The sequence below is a fragment of the Aplysia californica genome, unplaced genomic scaffold (assembly GCF_000002075.1).
Source record: "Aplysia californica isolate F4 #8 unplaced genomic scaffold, AplCal3.0 scaffold00277, whole genome shotgun sequence".
In the NCBI taxonomy this organism is placed as follows: Eukaryota; Metazoa; Mollusca; class Gastropoda; order Aplysiida; family Aplysiidae; genus Aplysia; species Aplysia californica.
This window is the reverse complement of record NW_004797547.1, coordinates 420,306-439,591: the sequence shown is the minus strand read 5'-3', so window position 1 is coordinate 439,591 and position 19,286 is coordinate 420,306. Positions and strand designations below refer to the sequence as shown.

General features: G+C 38.1%; 1 protein-coding gene across 2 annotated transcripts in view; it reads right to left on the bottom strand.

The window, feature by feature from the left end:
* Window positions 1-4,376: 4,376 nt before the first annotated feature.
* LOC101848891 (26S proteasome non-ATPase regulatory subunit 10) overlaps window positions 4,377-19,286 on the bottom strand; it is a 17,903-nt gene continuing 2,993 nt past the window's right edge. The window contains exons 2-6 of one of the 2 annotated variants that reach the window (XM_005101280.3): window positions 14,036-14,134; window positions 11,064-11,210; window positions 8,946-9,112; window positions 7,750-7,831; window positions 4,377-4,570 (exon numbers count right to left, since the gene is read on the bottom strand). In XM_005101280.3, the coding sequence (XP_005101337.1) occupies window positions 4,499-4,570; window positions 7,750-7,831; window positions 8,946-9,112; window positions 11,064-11,210; window positions 14,036-14,134 (567 nt within the window). In that variant the 3' untranslated portion in view covers window positions 4,377-4,498. The remainder of the gene's footprint in view (window positions 4,571-7,749; window positions 7,832-8,945; window positions 9,113-11,063; window positions 11,211-14,035; window positions 14,135-19,286) is intronic. The other variant, XM_035970508.1, reaches the window with a different exon arrangement.

The following is a 19,286-nucleotide window of genomic DNA, read 5'->3' as shown; positions in this document are numbered from 1 at the left end:
AAGACCGAAATATTATTTCTTCGTAGCAGCGCATGCAATGAAATCGACAATATCAGAATAAACATTAATGGCCACGAAATATCAGCCCAAACTAAAATAAAAAATTTAGGCGTGGTGCTAGATCAAGATATGTCAATGAACTACCATGTATCCAATCTTTGTAAAAATCTCCAACTAAAGAAAATAGGGAGCATTAGAAAATATCTATCTGTTGGTGTCACCAAAACTTTAATAACATCACTTATATTGTCAAGGATTGATTATTGCAATTCCTTACTGGCTGGTGTACCTGATGAACAGTTACAACAACTACAAAGAGTACAAAATATTGCTGCCAAAATAATTACTAAAAAATTAAAGCATGATCATGTGACTCCTATCTTAAAAGCATTACACTGGCTCCCAGTGAAAGAGGGTATCATATATAAAATCTGTTTAACTTGCTACAAGTGCTTAAATGATTTATCACCGGACTATCTAAAACAGCTTTTAACACCCTATGTGCCTCCTAGAACGCTCAGATCATCAAGTGACAAAACAACCCTTGTTAAGCCTAAAATAAATTACAAGTCATATGGCCAACGCTCTTTTTCATATTTTGCCCCACTTGTTTGGAATAGGCTTCCAAAAACTATCAGAGAAGCAGAAAATCTAGACATTTTTAAGAAGAAACTAAAATCATTTCTATTTTCATCATATTTAGATTAGACAGAATGCATCCAAGCTGTAGATCGTTGTGAGTTTGTATGTGCGAATGTACGTATGTGTGTATGTATGTGTGTGTGGTGCGTGCGTGAGTGAATATGTGTTTGCATGAGTATGTAACACTATGTACCTTTAAAATTGATTTGTAAATCCATAATATGTATCATGTTAAGCGCCATTATTATTATTATTATAACTTCGATAGCACCTACTCCTGGGTGGTTCTAGGCGCTTAAAATTTGTCATTATATATATACTTATAATATAAATATATTTAGGATTCCTTTTGGTTCAGTCTGCAAGTAAACTCTCCACAACAATAACAGTCTTATGGTTTTCATCATGTATAATAAATTAAGAAATCCTTGTCGGAGGGATGGCTTACCACTTTCTGCGTGTTGTTTTTGGACACTGGTAAATGTTCATCTATAAAGAAACCGCATTTATCATACTCAAGTTACGTATTATGTTGATTTTATTTCAGATTAGAAATCTTTCAATGTTGCATCGATTTTTGTGTATCTCCTTGCTATTTTATTGTGTCTGCTAGCGTCATGAAATTATGTTTTTTGATTCATGTTGAGAAGTTCGAAAGAACTTGTTTATAATGGCTTTTGCAGCAAAGATAATGTTGCTGTAAGAAGTAAGATAAGAATGTTTCACTGTTGAGGAAAAAGCGTAGTCTCCTCAAAAAAGCTATGAAAACATGACATTTAAATTCCCATTGCCATAAGTGCACTTTATTAAGTTCAAACACTCTCTTCTGAAGAGCATGTTATATGGGGTGCTCATTGCGGATGGGATTGGGTCGGGTCCGATGGACCCACCCGTCGCCTGAAAACAAAAGCCTTTGTTTTTTTGGCAACGAGTCGGCCACGATAGCTCTTGTGCCTTCAACCTGGCTAGCAAACCCACCCGACCCGATCCCCCAATGGGCAGCCTGTATAAAAAAAAATAGCCTATTCTTGTAAGGTGTAAACTAAAGTAGGGTCAAAAACTATTTTGAAAGAGCCAACTGTATGAGATTCCATTCATCATTGAAAGCAAGTGGAGTCAGTTTTTCTTTGCTGCTATCACAAATCACATTGTTTGCCATTTGCATTTCTTGTATACTACTTGTATGTGTTCATGAAACTCAGGCGTGTGTTCATAAATTGTGTACAGAATCATAATGGAAATTGAGATATGTGAAAATTTGTTCTCGAAAACTATTTTCATGATTTGGTTCATTCCATTTTACCATAAGTCTCTTCATACTTCATGTTTGCATAAATATAATAAAAACTTTCACATTTGAAGGAGTAAGTGTTCCTTAATGTACATGATGTATCGTCAAGCTGTGAGTTAGAATTTACGAAAATTAATACCAAACTTTAGACCAGGGATTTAAAAAGACATGGCTGTGGTTCTCTTTTCTGCAAGGAGAATAAAAGTAATGGTGGATGCTCTGTGGGCAGCACCGCACGCCTGATAGGAGCCCTCTCTCACAGCAGAACTATGGTCTACCTGCGCTGCACGACTGCCCGACTCATGCACAGAAAAATCTAGATAAGAAAGAAGTTTTTATTCCGAGGTCCTTGTAGTCAGTTAGTAAAAATGCCTTCTACCTGTGTCGTGTGTAAGTGTAAGAACCGATATGATGCTGCAGTGGACAGAAGATTTCACAGATGTTGTTTTCCTTTTTAAAAAATCTGAATGAAAGTGTTTTTATGCCCCCAGCGACACAATTTAGATCATTAACACTTATAAGAGGCTGGCTCCGGCGCTACCTGCCAAGGCAAACGCGGGCTGAAAGGGATACTCTATAACAACACCCCAGCAGAAAGACCGAGATACTTGATTTTTAAAAAATATTCTTATTCTTATATATGTATGTGTGTGTGTGTGATTGAGTGTGTGAGTGTGTGTGTGCGTATGTTGCTTTCCATTGTGTGTGCAAATTTGATGCTATGTGCAGCAGACCTTTATTTTGATGGGACAAAATCTAGAGTCTAGGTTTCTACGTATATCTTGTTTTCATATATATATATATATTTACTAATCATACACACCTAAGCGTATTGAGTTCAATCAGTCAGTCAGACTTGTTTTATGTTTTTAAGCCCACTCATCTCCTAATTACTATAAAAATAAGACTACTGTTGTCTAAATGTAGATATCGAGAGGCTCCATTAAAATATGAATTCAATACCCAACAACAATAATGATGAATATCTCCCATGTTAAAGAAACACCAAATCATATCAGATGAGGGGAGGGGGTAGGGTGGGTGGACAAGGCATGATTCGTTAGGTTAGGCCGACAAGGTCTCCTCATACCCATGTCCATCAAATTATCACCAGGGAGGCATGTAGAATAATATGTCAACATGATTGCCCATCACCATGAACGACTGCTGAGTGATCGCTTCATTAATAAGTGACAGAGGAACGCAACGACACAAGCTAACAAAAGACTACTGTTCCTGCATCAATAATGGTAAGTTTTGATCTCATTCGAAAAGTCCAAAGGTGCTGACTGTTATCTCTCTTTTTTATATTTGAAATTATTGTGCGCTCCACTTTGTGAAAAACAGGAAACAAAATTATAGTAATCAATAATAGACCTATTACTGTTCCTTACACATAAAGCTAGTTATGGCACACACCTAGAATCATGCAGTCATTATTCAGTTTAAAAAATACATTTTTCACCATTTCTTATTATAAATAAATCTTTTAACGTCTTGAAAGATGATCTTTATAATTTGGTATGTTTGATAATTTTATGTTACTTGGATAATTTTTCTTCTTATTTGGCCGATCTTCTTAACTTTTAAACTAGCTATATAACATAAAACTCTTAAATTTAAAGAATTGAACAGTCCGTATCTCACACAGAATTTATTTTTTTTTTCTCCCTGTCATTCTATCCGTCATCCCATCAGTTGATCACAATCTCTCTCTCTCTCTCTCTCTCTCTTATTTAATTTTTCCCATTCTCATTCGTCCCTTCTCAAGGCCCGCCCCACCTCTTTCATCCCAGCCCCATCCCCTCTTCCTTTTCATCCCAGCAGCATCCCCTCTTCTTTGTGGGCATTCCCCCACCCCGCCCACCCCCACAACGTGGCCCAGCCTTATAAGATTCTATAAAAAGAAAGCACCGCAGTTTGCCATTTTAGACCATAGTCGGCAGCCATATTTACTCCCCACCTCGGCGTGCTGCTCGAGGCGCAGCGAAGAGAGAGAGGAGGCTCCATTTGTTTTAAACTCCTTGCTTTTCTGTTACATAATTCTTCAAATAGACAGAATAGGCGCAAAACTGTATATTCCAAAATCTAGAGTGCTGTTTGTTATATGACGGTTAATACCAGTGTATACCATCCCAGAATCTCATGGCTTCATGGTTTATGCTGTGTGAACATGTGATCTGACGTGACAAACACGGTTTGGAAATGATCACTGTTCATTCCTGCATCAGTCTCTTCTGTGTACCTCTAATTAAAAACGGATCCTAATATGTTTTGGCAGTGGACAAAGATATGGGTTCGTCCTATTTTTTGCTTAAACAACTGCTCTTTCTAACTTAAAAATAAAGTGGAACATAAAAAAGTACTGTATTAAGGTGCATCCAACCATAAACAAAGAGCAAAAAAATAGTTTTGCTGACAACAATTACTCAACACCGACAACCTTTGAGTTCACAATTTATTTTCTGAAACGATGGAAACGGAGAGGAAAAAGTGAATGATTTTGTACAAGTGCTTTTCATTCCCCTCAAGCATAGGGACACATATTTAACCACTAGATGTCAATCACCGATCAAGAGCGCTTTCAAGATTCCTTTTCAGTGTTCTTGGAGCCAATTCAAAAGCTGTTTTTTTATCCTGAAAAGGGAAACAAAATAAACATTCACAAGTAAAATTGACTTTGTAATAAATTCTATGGCTGGAAGGCATAAAAACTGAGAAACAACCAATTGCAAAAAACACAATTACCGTCACTCAGAGGATCATCCCCACTATAGTATATTGAAATGGGCAGATCAGAGATGCAATCTGCTGCATCATCTTCTAGGAAATCAGGCAACAATAGAAGCTGTTGGGAAAGACCCCCATCATCTGTTTCAAGCATGCCATCACAACATAGTCACAAGAATAAAAGTAAGTCTTCTGTTTAAGGGGTCCAGGTACTAACAAAAGCTATTTTTCGTTGTTAACCCTATCCGTACGCCCTGGGGTCATTTTGTACCCCCAGGGTTGTATTCTTCTCATTTTAGAATACTTTAAGTATGCAGATCTCTTTGAAACTTTCAGTATTTCTCAAAAAATCATTTTGACAGACTGCTATGCAAAGCGTGCGGATCGGATTAACAAGTAACATATTTCCTCTTTGGAAAGTAGTGACACAGAGTACCCAATAAAACATGACGTAAGGATAGGGTTAATGTATCTTTTCAAACCAAACTTTCACATACATTGCAGCACCCTCTAGGAAATAATTCAAAACATTAAAAAGACTTTCAACCCCAATATGTTATGTAACACCATCGGCCATATTAAAATTATATAATACTAATGGTAAGGAAAATCCTAAAATTTTGAAAAAAAGACATTATGTTAATTTTTTTAAAAATATCAATTTCAGTAGAAATAGTTATGGGTAACTGTCTGGCATTTTAAAATATTCTTTAAATATTCAAGAATTTCTTGGACTTTCAAAGTGAGGTACTTTTTGGGGTTAAAATTTTGAGGGTAAAACGACTTTCAAAAGCATGTTTCTTTGGCATTAACTATTTTTAGCAAAAAAATCTTGTTAATGCCCTGTAACAACCAAATCTGCACATGTGTGAAACGTTTCAACAGAGTATCTTGATTAGTAGCTGAGATTTTAGGATTCTAGTGACATAGGGTATTTCAAAAATAAAGTTTTGAGAAAAACGCATGTTTAAAAATGTCACTGTAATTCTAGCATCGGTGGTTGTTGCTATTTCTTTTTCCAAAAGTTGCCAAAAAAGTTGCTATTCATTTTCAAACTTTCAGCTCTCTGTGACAACGCAATATGTTGATAAAGGTAACTTAATCTAAACCTCCAGAATTTCTTGTGCTCTGTTTTAAGTTTAAGTATCCAGAATATAATTTGCAGCCACACGGAGGATAAAAAAGTGAAAAATAAAGGTTTCACAACAGAATGAAATAAAAATTAGAACAACAAATAAACAACCACAAAAATTAACAAATAAGGCCGTATTCCACCTATCCGAAGATTGGTCGTTTTAACCGAAAACGCGTACTGTAAGTCAAGAAAAAGTACAGCATGTAAATTTTGGAATCACACACAAGGGGCCTGCCAGTGTCAGTATTCGGTTTTGGTGGAGACACGCTCTAACAGTAACATAACACATTTTTTTTTAAAGGAACAACATTACGCTAAATAAAACTCAACACAAAAACAACACGTCAGAACAACAACAAGAAACAAAAATTAACACACCAACAAATTAAAACAAAACAAAGAGGGAAACATGAAAGAGAAACAGCAATATAAATAGTATGTAAAGTACTTATATTCTTTACATGAAAATTACAAATCAACGTGATGTTAACAAGTGAGAAAGAGACGAAGTGAAGCAAAAGTTAAAATTTTCATAAACTTTCTTTCTCTTCGTAAAGAGGTTCGGTTTCTTTTTTTCCCCCCGAATATTATTCCCCTTTTTTGTTGCTGTTGTTTTTTAATTATTTTTACTTCCCGACGGTGGTTTTTTGTTGGAAAAAGGCAAAAATCGCGGACCAAAAAATGCCAAAAATCAAACACAGATGCTAGGTAATTTCCTTCTAGAGGTTCCAGTACCATATGCACTATTATTTCTAATTACATAAAATCTCATTTCTGTACAGTTACAAATGACTTCATTTTTATAGAAGTTTAGTGAACAAAGTAGACACAAAATGTTACAAAAAAGAGGAAAAGTGACCAAGCGGTCGTTTTTGCAAGAGGGGGATGCAGTCGACTGAGACACATCTTCACCTATTTTATCAATTTTTTTTTACCAAAAGGACCAGAAAATCTTATTCAGCAATGATCAAAGGTGTTAAAAAGCTGCCTTCCAGAAAATCAATAATTTCATCGAAAATGATTGACCAAAACTGTTACCTGCTAGACCCCTTAAACACTGGAACTATTCTGGAAATTTGAAAAGTCTGACAAACTGCCTTCCTGGTTATTATGCGACGAAAATCTTATATTTATATGGATATTGTCATAATTTCAGGCCACTAAGATTTTATATAACCATTATGGCCTGTCCAGGTATACAACTGGACCAAACTATGACGGTCTTATAGGTTTCCACTGATTTTGTATTATTTATTAAGACTTGCGAGCTCTTCTACATCATGCATCTATAAGGCTGGCTCTTGGAAAGAGACACATTTGATCATCTTTTCTGAGTCCAGACTCATTGGATTCAATGTGTTATACTTTTGATTTAGCTTTTGACTGACATATCTGATTATGCAAATTCAGCCGTCAAAAATATTTTTAAAAAGCACAGCTGCTATAACAACTAGATCTACATATGATCTATACAACATAGATGCAAATCTGAGTAAAGGTTTCCTTTTAATTTATGAGCAAAAACACTATTACACACAACAGGTAGGCTGATCCTTACCATGGGTAAAAGATCTGAGTCAGAGGCTACAGAGAGAGGGAAACTCTTCCATAACCCAGTCTTGCTAGTGACTGTGTATTGCTCATGAGCTGGTCGTTGACTACTTGCTACTTTGAGTTGTCATTTCCAGCACTTTCTGTTAATGTTTTGGGTCTGTTGAATTCTGTTTTTCATCAAACTAATTTTTTTTTAAAGACTCTAGGGGTACAGTGCAAAAGCCCATGTCATAAACATCAAGGGAGCATTTACCAATAAAGAAAAGACTTTAACGCCCTCTTCCCACTATATCAAACAAGGGTGTTAATTCCAACCATGTCTCTTCAACATACCCCAATATGTTGAAAGGAACATGACACTGACATTTATCTACACAGCCACAGCAGATGCACTTACATTGTTCCTGATGTCAGTTCTAGCACCATTATCTATTAACAGTTTGGCAACCTCTCCACTGTCATCCTCACATGCAAGATGCCTGCAAATAAAATACATGAGAGTTGACGAAACTGAAAAATATACACATGTTACTGCATGTATCAACTAAACTAGATGAAACCTCAATTTACATCTGAAATGGGTCACTTTCAGAGTATTGTTTAATAATAACTTACCACAGTACTATGAACTTTCATAATTTATACTCTTCATATCATTAGAATTAGAATACCTATTGCTGTCTAGACAGAAATCAACACACCCCTTGAGTCAGCAAGCATTATGACAAGTTACTTTTCAAAACTTAAAAGAATAAATTACTTTTATGCTGATTTCAAGCTCAAAGCAATTTTTTTTAGTAAGAATGTTTTTAAAAAGTTCAGTTCACTTTCAACCTCAAGAATTGCAGCTGGCCACTTTGCAGACAGATGGCAAAACAAAATATTTGCAAAATTCTATTCTGCAAGTCTTGCTTCTGAACTAAGAATGTTCCTCGTAAAAGGAGGGGAACCAACACTCTTTAAGAGATCTATTTTTTCGCAATATTGTGAAACTATCAGGCTACAAGTAGGACATTTTTTAAACTTAAAGATCTTTTGCTAAGATACACCCAAGCTATATTAACCAGAGGTATAAGACTTGTTTTCATACCAAAGTATGTTGTTCAATTTGGAGGTCATCCATGCATAGTTGACAGGTAACTTCAGATCTCCTTTATTTTTTCTTACTCCAGATCTTAACATAAAATAAGAAACATCTTATTAACCCTCCACTGGAAGAAATTGAATTGACAGTGTGGGATGAAGCATCTAATTTTGTCAGATAAAAACCTCAGACACCCCTCCTTGCTGTCAAATATTGTTGGTACTGGAATTGAAAGAAAGAAACTGAAGAGCAAGCCTACTTGAAGTGGCTGCCCAAGCAAGTCGAAATCAACTTCTACAAAAATTAAAGAAACTATGCTAATTATAAAGAGAACCTGTAAAACAGCACATGATTAGCTGAAAAGTGAAAGATACTTCATTCTAGAAAGAAAGTAAACCATTGTCATATGAAAAAAAATATAAGATGCACTGTGGATAGAAGAAACAGTCATCAACTTATGAGAACTATAAGAACAACGCAGAAAAATAAGAAAAAGGATATTTACTCACAATGGAGTGCATCCTGAAATGTCCCTCAAGTCTAAATTGGCTTTGTTTGAGATCAGGAGTTTCACAATATTCAGGTTGCCCTTGCTAGCAGCACGGTGGAGAGGAGTATGTCCAACAGAATCAGTGGGATCCACATCAGCGCCATGTTTGATTAAAGTTTCTGAAATCTGTGATCAGAGCAGAAAAAGGAATATTTTCTTATCAGTCAGTACTTTGTGCTACAACATATGGTCACTTTTAAGGGAAAGCAGGCTAGCCCAGATTTCGGGGGTTTCCAGAAATCTTGACCTACACCAAAAGTGGACATTGTCCTACCTACATATAATGAGAAGTTTGGTTTCATTGGTATGTATATTAATTGTTTGGTCATAGAAAAAACTCTCCTTGTCTTTTAAAAAAACTGAACAAGGGGCAAAAACTTTACCTTCAATTTTCTCATAACAGCATTTTTCGGGATAGCCCCCTTGTGCTTAAAAGCGACCATATTATAAGACAATTAAATAATTATCATAATACAGGCCTAAGTTAAGAACCAACACAGGCACTAACAAAGACTGGAAATGCTCATTTACAGATAGTTGTGTGACATGGTAAGAGTTCAAAGAGTTTAATGTCCCTGAAAGTAAAAGTAGGTCCTCTACAAATGATAGAAACAATTTAATCTTGGCTGCATTTGATCACTCTTAGGCAATAATCTGTCCTCAGAGAAATTCGCGCGCGCAACCCGCAAGTTGCGCACGCAACTTTTGGCCTCAAAGCAACTTTTGCGCAACTTTTGCCATTTTCGTGAATTCGCGAATTTTAAGCAATTTTCAGCAAAAGTTGGAAAAATAATAATTTAATTTCGGTAAAAATAACAGAAATTTTCTTCCTCAACTAAAAATAACGACGAGAAGGGGGACAATTCGTACCAGAAATTAAATCTGCCACTTCTTTTGCACTACGGGGATGAGATCGGGTTGGGATGATCGCCCGACTCGTTGCCTGAAAACAACGCCGCGTTTGTTTTTGAGGCAACGACTCACGAGTCGGGTGCGATCGATTTGTGCCACGATAGCCACTTTGCGCCCTCAGTCTGTCGATCAAACCGACCTGTCCCGACCTGACCTCCCCAATAGTCCTGTTTGGACTGAATCATCTTCTACTTCTTCTAGATCTAGCTAAATCTAGGAGTGTAGATCTAGATGTCTATAGAGTAAACTCAATCGTAAACACGATCGTCTGATTATTTAGCTTGCATTGGTTCCGTAGCACCAGGTAGATAGATCTAGTATAAAAATTTGTGAAAGGCTTAGTCTTAGGCCAGGAGGCTAGATCTAGACATGGATCGATTCATCCAGAAAACCCCTAAAGGGGTCGTTCAAATATAATCTTACACCTGGAAAAGGCCTAAAAGGGGGGGGGGGGGGGGGGGGAGAGAAGAGGAGGAAAATGTAAGAAAAGTGTAAGGTGGGGGGGGGCAAAAATCCCCCAAAAGGTGTACGATTATATTTGAACAGCCCCAAGACCACACTGGTCACACCTGCCCAACGTCAGCGAGAGTTTAAGTTTAAGGACCTGACACAAGTAAACTATGCAACCTTCGTGCAGTTGTTGTTTTTTGTTTTGTTTTGTTTTTTGGTATGGTAGACATTCACATTTAACTTTTGATTTTGATCTAACAAAACTCACGTAGGTTACTTTGATTGCAATGGGCATACAAACAATGTATTCCAATAATTCCATGACATTTTAGCTATACACGTCTTGCAACTTTTCTTGCAACTTTTGTTGATTTTTCTTGCAACTTTTTGCAACTTTTGCTATTTTCAAATGCAACTTTCTCTGAGGACAGAATAATGTTAAACTTGTATCCTCTAAACAGGAAAACCCCAGCAAAATAAACAGGACAGAAGTGAATGAAAAACAAAGAGTCCAAATTATAAACTTTCCATGCTGCAAAACAGGTTTGTTTGAGCGCACACTTCCCCACTTTCATAAATATATAACTAGATTCTCTATTTTGACACTTAAACAGACCATTGTTCAATAACAAAAACCTGTACTGTCCTACAAACAGCCCGGTTCATGCTCAGTCAATCATTTGCAGCCAAAATGATCAACAATTATAACATATACCTCCAAACGCCCTTTCGATGCTGCATAATGCAGAGAGCACTGGCCAGTATTATTGACAGCATTGACTTGAGCACCATGACCCATCAGGTCATACACAATCTGTAAGTGACCAGCTGAGGAAGCTATCATCAGAGGTGTCCACTGGGTCTGCAGGCAAAACAATTTATCATGAAACATCAACAAATCTTTTATAAAGTTAAGAAAACCTTACACTGATATTTTATACGAAGTGACTATTTTTCTGAACGTTCGGAGAAATAGTGCCGATCTTTATTTCTCCGAACGGTTTCCGGCTTCAGGTCTCGTGATTTTTTGCCTATTTGCGAGAGTTCGGCGTCAACTTTCATTCTGCCATTCTGCAAGGTCTGGGAAGGAGCAAAGTTTTGGGTATAGATCTATTTCAATTTTCAAGAGCTAGTCTAGAGATTTTTAGATGAGTGTAGAAACGTGAAAAAGAAAGGTTTCACAACAGAATTAAATCAAAATTAGAACAACCCATAAACAACCACAAAAATTAACAATTAAGGGCGTGTGTCTACCAGTCCAAAGAAGATTGGCTGTTTTAACCCTAAATGTGCATAATTTTTTTTTAAAGTACAGGATATAACATGTAAATTATGAAATCACACACAAGGGGCCTGCCAGTGTCAGTACATGTAATTGGTTTTGGTGGAACGCTCTAACATAACACATTTAAATCTATATATATATACAGGTATATATATTTAGAATCTAATGAAGGTAGGAACATCAAATAGAATGACGTTACACTATACATGACAACATCCCGCCCCCCCCCCCCCCCTTTTTCCCCACAACAAAAAAAAAAGAAAGAAAAAAAAAGAAAAACAACACATCAGAACAATAACAAGAAAAAAAATTACACACCAATAAAATAAAACACCACAAAGAGGGAAAAATGAAAGAGGAACAGCAATACAAATCGTATGTAACTGTAACGCATTCAACAAATCAACGTGGTGACAACAAGTGACAAAGAGACGAAGTGAAGCTAAGTGAACTTTCTTTCAAAAGTAAAGAGGATTGGTTTCTTTTTTTTTCTTTCCTTTTTTTAAAATTTGACTTTTATTCCCCGATTCAGGGGGGGGAAAAAGGCAAAAAAATCGAGCTCGATTGATTGGTCGCTGCCGCGATAAACGCAGATGCTAGTTCTATGTGTCGTTGTCAATAACCCTCCATAGATCTAGACAGCACACGAGAGAACACAACACATTAAGTTTAAGAGCAGCACCCTTCATAGGCAACACGTCATATCAGTAGCGAAAAACTGTTTGGAACTGTCGCATTTCTTAATAAATATTTACTGCGGACATTTTTTGGACCGATTGAACCATATTGTACACGAACAATCTTTGGTAGGCCTGTAATATAATTATAGATCTATATATATATCCGAAATTTGCGGGAAAGGAAGTAATTTCAGAGTGTTCGGAGAAATAGTGCCCAGCTTTATTTTCCCGAACGTTCAGAGAGATAGTGCCGGCCTATTTTATATCCCTCCTATTCATCAGCATCATTATTGTCTTTCTCACCCTGCACCCATGTATGGGCCACAAACAAACACTCTCCATGTTTCCTTCCTGGGCTAGCCTCTTGATATTATCCCTTGTCTTCTCTTTTTTCTACACACACTATTTCATTGGTCCAACAGTTCATACTAAGTTAATTTCTAACCGTCACTTCAACTGACTATCTGGCTGTAATGTGTAGTACAATTATGTATTCCACTTTCCGATTACTGAAACCAGTTATGTAATGCCTCAATTAGTTCCACATTCTATCTCAGCTGTGACGTCATATATAGAAAAATAGAGAACATGCAGAAAAAGAGTCTAGTGGTCATATTGAAGTTGAGAACAGACATACCAATGGTCATATGAAGTAATAAGGTAAGAACAATATAACCAAACGACAATAAAATAATCACATTAGATACAAGGATGTTGGCGGTAAATTAGCAGAACTCTCTAGTCACAAACATTGAGGTATCTATTTCTTTATTTCCAAAGAGAAAACAAAAATAGAACTAAAGAAGAGACCTAATAAAGTCGAATCTGAGTAGGATGGCCACCCATTGTCAAGGAGAAAAGTGGCTGTATAAGACAGGTGGCCGTCTTAGGCAGGACTGATCAAAATGAAGAAAACAAACCATTCCCTCCTGAGGTCCCAACCTAAGGTAGCGGCATTGTTGTTGTTGTTTTCGCTGGTTTGTTTTTTATTTGCTTATAAAAAAAATTTGTTGTTCATTTTGAGCAAGGGTGACTATAAAACAAAATGGGTCAGATGAGGAAGACCGAGTGCCATGGTAAAACAAACACACGGGTCGCCACCACTCGGAGAACGAGCGATGCTTCTGTCGCAAGTTCATGTTCACATCTATCGTTACGTTGTTACAGACTGGGTAAACAGTGACTGGTCACCTCACTTATGATTTGTGTATTAATTGTGGGCGGGGCCTTATGGGTTATGAGGGATCACATGCTTACTTCACCAGCAACTGAAAATTTGTTACCTATTGGTCAATAGTGGGAGGGGCCAACGCAACATGATCGATTGGAGGGACTACCTAACAACGACAGGTGAATGGATTATGGGGGCTCGCCCACAATGCTAGGGGCCAATACATGATTTATGACAAAACGTAAAGGAGTCACTAAGGTGGCCATCTAAGACAAGTGGTATTGGGGTTGTGATAGGGGTTGTGTGTTAAAATATGGTGGCCGTGTTGGACAGGCGGTCGTTTTACACAGTGAAACTATACAGTAAAAACAAAAGGGGGGAAACGGAAAGTGGCCGTTTGTACAGGTGGCCATCATGGCAGGTTCGACTGTATTATCTGGGATGAAAGAACAAAATATCAATAATGGACAACAAAAATATATTCATTTTTACTAAATTTTAGGCATTATTTTCACACGTGAATCACCCACTTTCTTAAAAACCAAACCCACCTCATCTCTGTCATTCACTGGCACTTGCAACTCCAAAAGATATGCCACGATGTCTGTGTGTCCACCAGAAGCTGCCCAGTGCAAGGGAGCACGACCACTCTGAGAAAATGTACAATCAACTGTATATGAAGAAAGCTATTCATTTGAGCAAACTGAAGTTAGTTGAAATTGAATTCTGGAAGCAGTCATTCAAGAACATGCACATTTAAGAGCTTCAAAAAATCTTAAGTGAATAATACATGTTGAGGAACCATTAGGTATTTTCTTCCACTATATCATACCTCAGTAAAGAACAAAAGTTTGAAACAAAGTACAGGAACGGATTATAGTTATGATGAGTTTCAAAGGGTAGGTTAAACTTGCTGGTTTCCAGAAAAAAGATGGATCTAGGGATTAGTTTAAAAATGAGGTACTTGGGACATGCCTAATGTTGTCTTAGATTTAGGCTTGTGTTCTCATCTGTGACATAGCAGCTGACAAGAGCTCTCCACAAATCCGGATCCTGGGCCAATTTCTCTAGCTATCCCTACTGTTGCCCCAACCTCCTTGTGCCCTCAGCCACATACTTGTGCCATGAGTCCTTTGGTCGGCTTCACTTCCTTTTCCCTTGCAGATTCCAGCTTAGGGCTTGGTTTGTGATCTGGCTGTTTGCTTTTGGACCGTGTGACCAATCTATTCACACTGACTTTTAGGGATTACTTCATCTGTAGGTTGCTGGTGTGTTTTCAGTCAGAGTCCTTGATTGCAGAAGGTGTCTGACCAGCGCATTCGAAGAATCTTTTTGAGATAACAACCCTTAACATCACTAGACGAGACAGGCAGAGAAATGAAGAAGTAAGAGTAGCTATCGGCACCCAGTCCTGCCTCCTTTACAAAGAAAGACAGAAGATAAAATGGTTTGGCCACCTGTTGGGCATGTCACTTGACCACCAGCGTCGAGACCCTACAACACCAAGCACTCAGGCTATAAAGGAAGAGGAAAGCCACGCAAAAGACGGGTCGAGGGTGTCAAGGAAACCCTAATAAAACATGACATCACAACTGAAAGAGCTGCGGAGCTGGCCTACCATAGAAAACTGCATATCCCCTCGACGCTTAACGACAACAGAGGATGAAAAAGTAAAAGTAAGTAAGTAAAGAAATATTCAAGCATAATCTAATACAAAAACTAACGTTTTCTAAGTATACTTAATACTTTAATTTTTATGATTAAAAAAAAATTGACATGAATTTTACTTTCCACAAAATTTCCGGAGACGTGACAGATAGAACGAAATTCACAACAACAACAAAAATAACAGTTCAAAGTGTTCTGTTTGGGTTTGTATGCATGTGTGAGAGTTTGGTGAAAATATAAAAACTGGGCTGTGCGTTGATTCAGACTTATAAACTGAATTACATGAGACAGATGTAGGGTACAAAGTTGTGATTTCATTGCGCTAACAACAGCATCAATACTAGTGCTAAGATCTAGCCCTCAAACTATGACCCGGGCCGTGTTCGGGTACATATCCAGTGTCTTAACTATCAGACACATCATATTCGGAGTCACTAAAACTAGTAAAATGAACATAAGTATCAAAACCAGCGAAATTATGAGATTCTTGTTCTTGCGACTTCTTCGACTGTTACTTGACACAACTATTAAGTTACTATCAACTGTATACGTATCGAAAAAAATATAGCGCTAGTTCCAGTCAGTTCAACCCCAGTTGGGGTGCCTGTCCTTCACCTTCAATTGCATAAAAAGTTACCACGCAACTTCGGCCAAACTCAGCATGAAACAAAAGAAGTGGTAAAACTAGCACTGGAGTCTGTTTCCGTACATGTGACAGAAGCGCAAGTTTCGGAACAAAAGCGCAAAGTCCATCCTGTCGGTGGTTCAGAATCAGAACCAGCAAACCGGCCACCTGTCCCGCACCAGAGATGGGAACCAAGGTCAGTGAGTTAACAGTCAATGAAGTTGACACAGTGGGATAAATTCTACTCCAGAATAATCTGCAGTGTTGTTGTCAGGTCTTTTCTTCTGAAAACCAGCCTGCTGGTCTACACCCTCCTTCTTCCTGTTCATCAGTACCCGGAAGAACATTTTTCCTGCAGACTTACCACCCCATTGTTGATTAACTCCTATTAGCCAGAACAACATGCTCTGTATCATTTCTGTTTACTCCCTTCAGTCAGAACGACACACGGCGTGTCAATTTCACCTCCCCTAATTAAACACACTTTTCTGTCCAGTCCTCTAAATTCATGTTTAACAACATTTATCAAGTTAAAAATTGACACGAACATACTAACTTTCTTTATAAGAATTTGCCACTTGAAGGCGTATTTTTTCGAATGGTAACACATTGTACCACAAACAATTTTGAACCTAGAATCCGAGTCACTTTCTTAATCAAGATTGTAAATCAAATCAAATTCCTCTTCAATACACCTGCTTTTTCTGCACTCATTCTCACTACCCATTACCCTGATGTAGCTGATGGCTAATTTTTTGGCATGGTGAACAAGGTACATCCAGATCCAAAACTGTCAGTGATACAAAAACTTACACCAATTCTAAATGATAGCGCAGATTTAATTCTGGCTATTCAGGAAAATGCATGAAATCAATTCTGGATGATTATATCAGTCAATGGACAAGTCACTGTCTTTTTCCTGAATATATCTGGAGAGTCCTGTGGTACTGGTCTGTTCAACAGCTCCTTAAAATGATCAATCCATCTGTTCCTCCGTCCTATTTCATCAGGTATTTCCTCCCCGCTCCTGCTCTTATCTAACCTCTCTGGTTGATTGTACTTCCCTAACAGCTTCTTAGGCCGGTCCCAGAGTGGCTCTGTAGGTCTGACCTGTAGCTCGCCTGGCTCGCACCGAGCAAATGAATGTATACATTATCGTGTGCTAAAGCAGCATAGCTGTATCGTCTGTTTTTTGTCAGCAGAGCTGCGCGAAGCGTCAGACGTGCTATCCAACAGAGTTGTAAAAATGGCGGACATGTGCCGCCTCGCTTCGTGTTTATTTTCGACTGAAACTCTTCTCAGATCATCAAAATCAACAAGTAGTAAGTATTATTAGGTGCTTTACTATTAAATATTGATGCTAGCATCAACACTTGGCCTCAAAATCACCCAGAAATGCAGAAAGTAGAACAGAGGGATAGGGGATAGGGGTAGGGGTAGGGGTAGGGTTTGGGGTAGGGTTAAGTCTCTTCCTTATCGTATTGTTGGTTGGGGTGGTCACTCGTTACGGAAGTCCTTCCATGCAGAACACACACTTGACTTGACAGTGATTTTGTAGTTTCCTTCATTAAAGTCCAAAGCTGAACGCCAGAGACCCTGAATTGCCAGGTAATTGTTGAGGAGTGAACTAAGCGCGAGACTGGAAGACACTAAAGCCAGAAAATCAAAATTCAAACAAAGAAAGGCTTTTTTTTGGCAGTTCCCACCCCCCAATTATTATTCGCCGGTTTGGTTCCCAAGAGTCAAGAGTAGGGGGGTTTCTACCCCCCTGACCTAATAAAAACATGGAGTATGGAGGGAGGGGGGGATGGGGTTCAGGGGAGAAGGGGGGGGGGGGGGGCTTGAATTTTACCACATAATTTGATGTTTTGCAGTTAGGTTGCATCCCTGTTCTTTGTGTTGACTATTTGCTCATCAAGAGTTCCGGATTTCTTCTCTACATTAAACAAATGGATCGCAGACTTTAACAAACAGAACTACATACATGATCAAAATGAACTAGCCATAAGTGCTTTAACTTTAGAGAGCGTGAAACGAGCCCCTGAGTAAAATATTACCATAGGAAGTGGCTATCCTCACTCGGGGTGAGAATAAAAATACGATCGACCTCTCACCCCGGGTGAGACTGGCCAGCGTTGGCTATTCTCACCCAGTGTGAAACAAGACCTGTTTTTCCTAATTTCGGAAAACTGTCAATCGGTGTGGATGATCAAATTTGACAAAAGCAAAGAAAAAAATGGCGTTATAGCACAAAAGCAAGCTAATTTGTTCGTCTACAAAGATGCCTTTAAGGCTATTTCACTTTTCGAATCGATCCGAACTAAGCGGGTCGCCATTTTGTTTAGCCCGGAAGTTCTCGCAAGATCTACTCCTCCTCTCTCTCTCTCCGTGTCTTTCTGAATACTGTCTATCAGTGTGGATGATCAAATTGACCAAAACAAAGATAAAAAATGATGTTAAAACAAAAAAGTAAATTAATTTGGTCGTCTACAAAGATGCTACGGCTATTTAACTTTTCGAATTGAGCCGAACTACGCGGGTCGCCATTTTGTTTCGCCCGGAAGTTCTCGTGCTACTCCTCTCTCTCTCTCTTTCTCTCACTGCCCACAGACAAAATTGTATGCCTTTTTTTAACACAAGAGCGCTGGAACTTTTGTTCACAGCAGAGAATTCTACACTTCTGTTATGACAGTGTAGAATTCTGTACTGTGGTTCACGGTGAACGCTGCACTGGTAGGCCTAGGCTATCTAGATCTAGATTTCTAGATCTACTATCTATCATGGTGAACGCACACCGGGTGAGAATAGCCGAAAGATTTTTTTCTAGATCTAGAGTAAAATTACCCGTTCGGTCAAAATAAGGACGAAAACAGGCACGTCGACTTTAAAGCTTTATATCTCCTATCTGCCTTGCCCTAGAGACAAACCGAAACCAGCTACAGGAAGCCCTGTGATTGGATGACCCCAGGAATGACCTGTTTCAGCTTGTTCTCATATTTGAGGCCCTTACTGGGTGCAAAAGTGACACCCGATTTATTTACGTGTTCGCTTACATTTTTTTTGTTTTCTCATGGATTCGGGCAGTATTTTGACATTCGGTCATTTTCAATTAATATCACATTTGTTTCTTTGCAAGCTTAATAACATGATTTTTAATGCTTGTATTCAACACTTAGACACAATGATAGTTTGTCTAAAGTGGTTTTCACGATTTATAGCTATTTTAATGAGTATGTATCTGACCCACTCTACTACGTGGTATCTGACTCTACTACACTGGCATCTGGCTCACTCAACTACACTGGTATCTGACTCTGCTACACTGATATTTGACTGTATTACACACTGGTATCTGACTCTACTATCCTGGTGTCTGACTGAGCTAATGTGCTGTATCTGACTCTACTAGATCTATCTATTATTTAAATTATGCACAAATTCTTGATTCTTTATTATATAACCATTGGCATTATATTATCTTATGTGCCCGAAGGATGAAAAACTACGGA